General features: G+C 36.4%; 1 protein-coding gene and 1 long non-coding RNA gene across 3 annotated transcripts; both read right to left on the bottom strand.

The window, feature by feature from the left end:
- Positions 1-1,642: 1,642 nt before the first annotated feature.
- On the bottom strand, positions 1,643-3,482 carry LOC122014402. 2 transcript variants are annotated; one of them, XR_006120665.1, is made up of 5 exons: positions 3,277-3,482; positions 2,630-2,739; positions 2,016-2,356; positions 1,818-1,931; positions 1,649-1,720 (listed from the first exon to the last, which is right to left on the bottom strand). It is a non-coding gene; the product is annotated as an uncharacterized LOC122014402 (long non-coding RNA). The 2 variants fall into 2 exon arrangements; XR_006120664.1 differs by lacking the exon at positions 2,016-2,356 and having other exon boundaries at positions 1,643-1,720.
- A 5,276-nt stretch (positions 3,483-8,758) lies between these two features.
- LOC122017097 (UPF0481 protein At3g47200-like) lies at positions 8,759-10,130 on the bottom strand. The gene has a single exon (XM_042574596.1). It carries the CDS (start codon positions 10,114-10,116, stop codon positions 8,788-8,790), a length of 1,329 nt encoding a protein of 442 aa, XP_042430530.1. The 5' UTR covers positions 10,117-10,130; the 3' UTR covers positions 8,759-8,787.
- Positions 10,131-10,418: the final 288 nt, after the last annotated feature.

Genomic DNA, 10,418 nt, shown 5'->3' with positions numbered 1-10,418 from the left:
CTAAAAGGCTCCGTGTATAAGTACTCCTGACAAACTTGATAATTCTGTATCCTCAACTTTAAAAATGAATAGGCTGGGAACTGGGTCAATGATAGAATGACCAAGTTGGACGGCAATTTTATAGCCCTGTTTAAGAACTACTAATATCATGTATCATAGTGGTCTAGTTTTTACATACAGAGGAAAAAAAAAAGTATGTATAGAATCACAAATAACAAACCTATCGACTGCTCTCAGTGGCCATTAATACATAATCAGCCTTAAAGTGTTCGACTAGATCCGTCGTTCTTGTCTCCGCCTTTAGAAGAAATTGCCCACTGTCACTTAAAGACACCTCGGAAACTGTTTTCCCCATCTGCAGTAGAACTTAAAAAAGAAATTTCTATTTTAAAGAATGCAGAAAGTGAGAAACACAATTATGTGCAAGTTAAATTAATAAATAATGGTTTGGCAAATTTGACTTGTAAGATTAGTGAAGGATTAAAGCAAATAATTTGTCAAAATCCATCGAGTAATTTTATTTGTTTACATATGTAAATAATTCTGACCTTGAACACAATTTTCAAAATATTACAAATATCCAATTAATAATTAGATGAAAAAAGGATCATTATCATTTCTTGTTGTAGGGATAGAAAAGTCTCCAGCATGTTAGGCCATTCTCATACATGTTTCCCATTGCCTTAACCCCTAGCTCTATGCAAGATCTATTCATTTCCAAATGAGAAAAGCATAACCAAAAAGATAGTGCAAGGTGTGATAGAGAAAGAGAAGAAAATAAGAGGCAGGGAGAAAGAATGACAAAACATAAATGATAAATAGTCTACCCAGTAAGGTGTTTATCCATTTGTCGTACTTCTAAACTCTAATATGAACTACCACTCACACAAGAGATACCTATCAACCTTCACTATGACAAAATTTAGATGATGGCATTTAAAATTTCCACTTAAAATCCTTTTTAGAAAGGAAAAAAAAATGCATTATGTATCACATGTTGACATAGCCTATTTTAGAGTTGAAAATAGTGATTAGAATAAATTGGCAGCATTTGAAATTGTTGTTAATATTAGCACTTAAACCTAATTTGTTGTATTGCTCGCCACCGGTCTCCCTAATTCCTAAGTTAGTGTTGGAACTCTCAGAAGCTAGCTTGAATAGCATTAGACGACAACCAAAGAAGCATATATATCTCAATCTATGACAAGTTTAGGTTATCAACCTCGATATTTATCAACTCATGAAGCAAGCATGATAAGTAACATTTTTTCCATTTTTTATGTAATGACAAAGATGCTCATACTAAGAGATTGAGTAAATCAGCACGAACACCAATGTTTTTGTTTTCCTGGATTTACATTTTGCAAACTCATTAGTTAATATCAACTCAAAAATACATAGCTATGCACGTCCTTCAACATTTAATTTAATATTTTGAATCTCAGTTGACTATTGTTTCCTTCAATGTCTTGAAGATCTCATCAATTTGTTGCATACGTTAAAGCAAGGAATGACTAAAATGATCCAAGTCAGTTGAGTATGAAAACATATTACCAAGAAAAAAGTAACTGTACAAGTGCATGCAATCATTTTAGAAAAGGTATCAAACGCCACATCTTCATTGGTAAAGAAAAGAATACTTCCATGCCTCTTTGCCTCGTTGGTCTACAATAGATGACGAGTTGTTGCTAACGGGGAAAACTCTTCCATCATCTTCTGTCTGAACATTATTGTAATAAAAAGAATAGAACTGTCTTAACAATGACAATCATACACCAAATATGGAGAAGGATAGAGTAGATATTTCTAAATAAAACCTTAAGCTTAATCCCATGAGGAGAAAACCAGCATATTGTGTCCTTTGGTCCATGAATGTTGAAAAAAGAGCCTCTCAGTTCTCTATTTCCTCGAGGATAATTATCCACTAGTCTCTGTAATTGAAGCAAGCAGGCATGCTCAGAAGAGTAACAGCATGGCACTGCACAATAAAAACACTAAGTTGCATGCTAATTCACCTATAGATAAAGGGAGAGAAAACAATCAATATATTCTTGTGATGTATGAAATTTTGTCTCTGCGGCTAGGGCAATATAGAATTCAATAAAAGTGATCGGAAGGTCAATATCAGTAAAACAATGATTGACATGGGTTATACATACCTTGCTATGGGGATGTTAGATATAATTAAACAAATTCAGAGAACAGTAATATAACCACAATATCATGCCTAACATACATACTCCAAGCGCCAAAAGGATAGACAAGTGCTCCCTTTTGCTAACTTACCCACCACCAGAAAGTACACAGATTGCACCCTTTTTGCCCTGCTACTACATCCAAATTTGAAGATTTGCAACTGGAATATGGCATAAATTATATATAGTGAGAGTAAATTAAGACAATGTTGATGCATTAACAACCAAATGCACAAAGCATGAATGCAACATTTCAAGAACTTAAAATGGTAACCATGATGGGAAAAGTAATAGCTCTTCTTCATTTTATTGTTCCAAAAATGTGATTTTGTGACATGTGAAAAAGCTTTTCCCTCACTGATGCATCAAAGAAATGTCCATTTGTCACATTGCATAGACCTCCCCCGGAAATTTTAACCTTTGCTAATGGTTACCCTTTTTCAATAACCAGCACGTCTAGGTGCGGAGCTAGAGACTTCGCTCTAATTGAAGCATAGACTCCAGCAGCACCACCACGCACCACAACCAACGATTGCTCTTCTGCCTATAGAAGCAGATACAACTATCAGTCCACTGATTTAAAAATGAAGGCATGAGCAATTAGTACAAGTACGACCAACTGAACAACAAAAAGGTTAACAAAGCTCCCACATTTCTTCCATAAGCCTCTGTTTGGAAGGGGATGGGAGGGAAAGGAAGGGAAAGTAATATATTTATTTTACCCTTGTTTGGAAGGGAGGGAAAGTTTATGTGAGAGGAAAGGGATGAAATGAAGGTTAAATATACAAATTTACAAAAATACCCTCTTATTTTTTTAATAAATCTGCATGTGAAAAAATAAATAAAGATATAATTGTAATAATTTCTCCTTACCCTTCCTTACACCCCAATTTGGGGTGTAAGGAATTTCGCTTATTCCCGAGCATGCAAGGGGAAGCTTTACCCTTCTCTCCCCTTCCCCTTCATAGCTCACTCTCTCCCAAACAAAGGTAAAAATTCATTTTACCCATGTTTACCTTTCCCTCCCCTTTACTCACCTCCTCCCAAACAGAGGGTAAAGAGGTGAAGGCTAGGGTTTTACCTGTTGGGCGAACGGTATGAGTGACGAAGAACATCAACGCCTCCTGTGACGGGGGACCAAAGCGTGACTCTTCCTACGGAACGAGGCGACTCTGACGGAATTCCAAAAGTGCGATAGGTTCGCCGGACTCAAGATCATCCTTATGGCATTTCCTGGCACAATCTCCGAGCAGACGCCAGTTCCAACAACGGAGAAGAGAACTAACTTCGAATATTATCGCACCTGATGGAGCCCATGGGCCACGTACGTTTCAGGGCTCAATTCCCATAAAGACCTTGCAATTTGATGCGGTTCACTGGAGCATCGGTCCGGTTCACCTGGTCATTCTCTTCAAATTATCAGCTCGATTTACCCGCTCTGCACAAGAAATAGATCTTATTATTTTTTACGTTCAGGAGATGATCCTTTACATATATTAATGAAATGAATAATACTCATTCATCTCCATCAATACATATAAAAGGATTATCTTTTGATCAATTTTTACCATCCAGAGAATCTGATCCCGCACGCACAGCTTAAAAAGATTTACCGGTTTGTTTGTGTCAAGAACTTTTTGCAATGATTTCTAATTGTCAAATATTTTATTTATCGAGAGAGAATCTTTGGGACGGTAAATGTTTAGGAATAAATTTAATATTTGATTTGATTCATTTATTTTTATTTAATTATATATCGAGAGAGAATCTTTTATCCTGTATACCTTGTACATACCCAAAAATTTTGTTTGATTTTTTTAAAAAATTATGTTTAATACGATAACTCAACCATAAATCATAAAGACAAGATCATATTAACACAATCAAGAACTTTAAAAATAAAATAAAATTAATCGAGGTGCTTCGGATCATCCAAGGTGTCTCGACATGTGAGGGGCGTCCACGCTAGGCGCTCATTTTTGACGCCCAAGATAAAAATCATATATACCCATATATATAATAAATAAACTTGAATACTAATGAACTCAGTCCATTGATTTTTTTTTTTTTTAAAAAAATATATTTAATTTAGGACAAAATCAAAAGGCGCTCGATCATCATTTACCAAAATAGGGTGCACCTTAAAAAAAGGGTCAAATGAGCACCTCATTTAAAGTGAAGTGTCTAAAATATCTTTAGATTAGATTTTCAGATTTAGATTATAGCAACTAGTAAATAGTTACTACCATTTGTAGCAACTAGTTGCTAGCTGTTATAATATATAGTAGTTGGTTATTAACTTATACAAGTATTGTCATTATCTTATACTAATTTTGCTTATTGGAGAGTGATAACTTAAAATAATATTTCAATGAATAAAACAAACTAAAAGAATTCTATGACACCTACTATATTTCAAATAAATATTATTTGACCACGATCAATCGTATAGGAGCTAGCAGATAGTTGTTATAATGTGTAACAGCTAGTTACTATCTTGTACAACAGTATCATTATCTTATGTGATTTTATTTATTGAAAAGTGATAACCTATTAAAATAATATTTTAATGAGCAAAATAAATACAGAGGACTTCATGACACTAACTACATTTTAAATGAATATTATTTATCATGATCGACTGTATATAAACTAGCAAGCAGCTTCTACAACATGTAGCAATTAATTACTAGTTTCTACAGCAATATCATTATCTTATGTTGACTTTGCTTATTAGAAAGTGATAACATCGTTAAAATACTATTTCAATAAGTAAAACAAACTAAGGGAACTTCATGATACTCACTACATTTCAAATAAATATTATTTGATCATGATCAACCATATAGAAGCTAGCAGATGATTGCAACAACATGTAGCAATGGATTGCTAACTTATACAATAGTATCATTATTTTATGTTGATTTTTGTTTATTTGAGAGTGATAGTTTGGTTAAACTAATATTTCAATGAACAAAATAAATTAAGAGGACTCTATGACAACTACTACGTTTTAAATGAACATTATTTGACCATAATCAGTCGTATAAAAGCTAGCAAGTAACTGCTATAACGTATAACAACTAGTTGCTAGCTTCTATATATTATAGCAACTACCTGCTACATGTTACAATTGCTAGCTTAAAATCTGATTTAAATGGGCGTCCATCTGACTTTAATAGGAAAAGGGACGCCATCTAATGATTTGTCAAATAATGGACGGTGATCTCATCTGATAACTGAGAAGGGTGTGTTGGTGCAATATCCCTGGGTCAAGGTTGATCAAGTTGACTAAGCTTGAGTTGACTCAAGCTTGAGTCATGATGTTTGGGTTTTGATGTTTGATAATATATGGAGATTGCAGGTGCAATCGTCCATTTGGGGAGATTGTTGGTGCAATTCCCCTCTGGTCAATGTTTGACCAATTTAATGTGAAGAAGAGTCAAGTATATCAAGGCTGACCGGATACTTGACTGAGAAAGCTCTAACTATAGATTAGGCAAAGGCAAGTCCTGATGAGTGAAGCGGGGTAGTGGAAAAATCCTAGTGAGTGAAGCTAGGTGAAAGTCCTGGTAAGTGAAGTCAGACAGATGGAAAGTTCTAGTGAGTGAAGCTAGGCAGAAGGAAAATCCGAAGTAACACGAAGAACCCTCCTATAGAAAAAGGAAGGCGGCTAGTTGCGGCGACAACCAGCATCAGGCCTCATGCATAAGAGTGACGGGCTGCTGGTGTTGGTGTAGCGCGGGGTCAACAAAAGGGGGTGAATTGCCTACAAAGATAAAATAGACTTTTCTAGATCTTTCAACTCTAATTAGTAGCACAATTATCCTAAATTAAATTAACAACTAAAAAGAAGAGGCAAAAGAATTACTTGGTTATAACCTAGGTGGTTGTTAATCTAAGGCAAATAAAAGCACTAAAAAGGTTTCCTTCGTTGAAGACGGAGAAGTCTCTTACACTCGTTGAACGCTTAGAAAGTTGCTAGGAAATGAATACAAGAGTATATGTTTATTTCCTAGGTTCAGGGGTCTTTTTATAGTCCATGGAAAAAGTTATCAACAACTTGAAGGCACCTCCAATGAGGTCCAAGACGCCTTCCATCAGATAGAGTTTTATCCGTCGAGGATAAAACTTTATCCTCGGCTAACGGCTAGCGAAGGCATCTTCAAAGGCTGGAAGGAAGGCGCCTTCCACAAGGCAACTCAGCTCAAAGCTGATCTCTTCGCGTAGGTGATTCTCTGGCTAATCGGAGTTAAGCTCACCCGAACCCAACTCTGAACTTCTCATCAATTAGCCTTCCTCCCCGGCTTCTCGTCCCTCGGACCGCCGCGTGCATTCTTCTCATCCGCCGGTGTACTCTTCCGCAGCATCTCATCCTTCAAATTTACCAAGCCCGTCAACTCCCTTCCCATGCCATCATTCTTTCTAGCAGCCTCTTCTGCTCGACTTCTTGTGTTCCTAAGCTCCTGTACACTCAGACAAAAGGATCAAAAACAACATGACCTAACTGAATTTAGTTGGCCACATCAAAACTACCCCGGGTACTAATAGCTAGCATCAGATGTGGCCGGCGACGAAGGCGACGAAGGTGGCCAAATTTGATCCCATTTGAAAGCTGAGAAGGTTGGACTGCCAAGTGACGTGAATTGAATATTGATGGAGTCTCCATAACCCAAAGGGGAGAGGGTGATGAGTTGTTTTCTATATTGGCATCTCATAGAAATGACTTGATTTAGGATGTTCGAAGCAAACTCTCTAACTTAAAGACGACTATGATATTCTATCATGAGATGGGTAATTTCTTCTTTGACCTCTTTAGATCTTTAATCTTGGTGCATGATTTTTTTTTCATTTGTGTTGATTAGGTAGTATTTACTTACCCTAACTCTACTCTATTTGCTTCTTAAGTTTGAAACTTATTTACTTGTCTTTATTTTAATCTACTTAATATCTAAGCAGTCTCGTCACTATCCATATTATTTATTGTAATTATACTTATGCTTTATGTTAGTAATATCATAGTATAACTTGTAGAGCATTATTTTAGATGTGATTATTATTGTATTTACTTAGACGGTTTGTTATCATGGTCAATATACCTAGCTCTGTAGCCCAGCCTCTTGACCCAGCCTTCCTGATTCGGAGTTCAACAGGTCAAGTCCATCTTGGCAGATCAGAAATTTTTAAATTTAAAATTAATATTTTTTAAAAACAATTTTCTATTTATCTCCACTAGTATCATTGGTTAAAACCGTCAATTTAGGTTAGGCACGTCATATTGACCCACCCCGTCAAATAATTTAAACAAGTTGGGTTAGAATTTTATCAACCCAAGCCTACTGCGGGTCAACCGCCTAGGCCCACGACCCGCACGGGTCAACCCACGACGAGCTTGGGTTGGCCCGTGGGTTGAGAAACTGTGGAACTATCAGATTTTGTGTGTTGGGATTTGGGAACCTTTGTTGATATCCAATCTCTAAAGCTTTCCAAGAGGATCTTGCTGTAGTTCGTCGGGATGATCTTTGAGTTGTTGAAGCATTTGTTGGTTTGCAACACCAGGCTGTGGTTGGTCAAACAAAGGCCGTCTTAACTGGATAGTTTGGAAATTGATCGATTATTATTGGGAAAGCATGAAGAATGATGGGTTGAAAGTTACATTATGTAGTCCATTGTTGTATGCTTCGTCGGGTTTTAAAATTTCACCTATTGCAGCAGACTTCAGTCTTTCAACGTCTTGCTTTAACATCTCATTCAGTGTTAGAAGGACATGAACAAAATAGTCAATTGTGTTGTATGTATAAATTAATTATAAAAAAACTTGAAATTTCATCTTTGGAAAAATCTCATGTCATATCCACTTCAACTCATGAAAATAAAAACATCCATATTCTTTGAGAAACGGTAGCTCTAATCACAAAGTTGAGAGTCCCAAATCTCGATTCATTTTCAATAGTAAAGCAATAAAATGTAATAAAATATGATAAAAAAAATAATATACAAATATAATACTTTTCATCAAATATATGAATTTGTTTATGTCCATTTATATTTAACATATTTATTTCTAGATATATTTGATTGATAAAAATTTTTTGAAATAAAATGTTGAAGATGAAAGTTTTTTTAATTTTTTTTTAAAAAAATTATGGGTCCACGGGTTAGTCCGTCTAACACGCAACCCATCTTCGATTGAGTTAGATTAAAAATTTCTCAACCCGCCAAATTAAAGAGTCGATCCATCCCACTCTACTAAATGATTTGCCCACCACTAATCGCTACAAGTTTGACAGCTCTACCTTTGATAAATGCCGACTGTTGTTCGTCGACCAGGCCGTTCCATGAAGTGACTTTCGGAGCCTTGGAGCAAGAAGCGTTGAAATATAGCCTTCAATTTTCTAGAGCTATCGGTCAAAAATAGGTAGTCCTGCAAGCACTCTTTAATTACTCCGTTTAAACAGATGAGCACTGCACTAAAACTTGGAGCAAGCGAAAAATGCTAAGAGGCTACTTAATTGGCAACTTGACAAGAATCAAATAGCTAGTCAAACTTTATTAGCTCCAGAACGAAGTTACAATTTGATTTTATATAAGCTCAACATCGACGTTTATGAGCATGAAAGTAATTTAGCATAGTGAAAATAAGTTGGGTAAAAGTAATGGCAAACAGCGAAATAGCTGCAATAACTGAGATCACTGACCAAGGACTATGAAAGTATCTGCGATTTAGATCCGCCCACCATCTATTCCGTTCGGCTCTACTGTACTTGTTGACCTCCTTAAAGATTTGTGAAACGTAGCATTTGCCGTGGTTGACCACCACCTCCTTGCAAAGCTTATTGAAGAAATCAGCGACTTGTTTGTTGTTGCCAATCCCTCTGATGATGATCTTATTTTGCTGGAGTATTTCGACGTCTGCAGCCGTGCTAATCATGCAAGACATGTACGAAGCGTAGGCCGCGAAGGAGCCGTCGACGATGGCGGAGTTCCTATTGTAGCACTGCTCGAACGCGATGAGATTCCTGAAAAGAATGTTGGTGTTGTCGTCGACCTCAAATTGAGGGATCTCCAGAACCCCTTTCTTGAAGGTGATCCCCAACAAACATGTCGCCCTCTGCTTCCTCCTGAATTTGATACCTGTCTCCTCCAGTCGAGTCACACTCGAAAGCGACCTTAGATCATCAATATTATTGGGTTGAGGAACAATATCGCCACTTGCTTCTGGTGGCTTGATGCATAGATAAAAAAGATGGAGAATGTGGTGAATTCTTGCATCGTGAGATACAGATACTAGCGATATGTTATTACTCACAAACCCACTGAAGAATCGAACCATCCATTTTTTCAGCTTACCTTGTCTGTAAGGGAATTTTATGTGAAACAAAGTCTCGAGCAAAAAGAAGGGCAATTGATTCTCCAACAGCAACATGTCTCTTGCCACTATCATCCACGACCTCTTAAAGATCTTGTTTTCCATCAATTGGAATCCACTTTTTTTTTTCTTCCAAAACCACAAAATCATAATGACAAACACGCAGTCCAGCAACATCAATTCGGCGAACTGATTTCCAACCATGTTGATCGGTTGCACTGAGTAAGCATTCCGCGCTTCGGTCTCGTTCTCTTCGATGACTCTCGCACTGTCCCTCAAGCATCTCCCGCTGTCTCCCCATGTCTTGAGCAAAAACCACTTGAACTTGTTCATGGCTTTAAGCTGAGGCTTATCGTGGTGGTAAGGTCCGAGTGAAACGATTGTCGGCTCGTAGGCGTTAGGTTGGACATCTCGTAAAATTTCCGAGACTTTAAAGATGGTTGGACCTTGATCCGCAATCTCCCATCCTAGCATTTCTTGTATTTCTCCTTCGTCTATATTCATGGATGATAATTTTCTTTCCAAGGTCTTCACCCATTCACTGTTCCTCATTCTTTATTTTCTTTTATCACCTACGACAAAATAAAGAACAACATTAAAATGCCAATTTTACTAAACCAGAAAAGTAAGTTTCGATATTATTCAAATAGGTACATAATTTTTATAATATTCCAATTATATATCATATTTAGACGAAATTGATTGATATATTAAAGAACTCTGAATTATTTCAAATGAAAATTAATATACTCACAAAAATCTCTGTAATATATTTACGATAACATAAATTAAAAGATATGGATTAAATTGAGAATACATCTCCAAATAAAATAGTTATATTGAGCCAACATCAC

This window comes from Zingiber officinale, chromosome 8B, assembly GCF_018446385.1.
Source record: "Zingiber officinale cultivar Zhangliang chromosome 8B, Zo_v1.1, whole genome shotgun sequence".
Taxonomy (NCBI): Eukaryota; Viridiplantae; Streptophyta; class Magnoliopsida; order Zingiberales; family Zingiberaceae; genus Zingiber; species Zingiber officinale.
The sequence above is the reverse complement of the archived record's forward strand: the minus strand, read 5'-3'. Positions and strand labels throughout refer to the sequence as shown.

Coding starts and splice junctions, on each gene's coding strand:
- LOC122017097 (XM_042574596.1), bottom strand. CDS start 10,116: ATGAGGAACAGTGAATGGGTGAAGACCTTGGAAAGAAAATTATCATCC.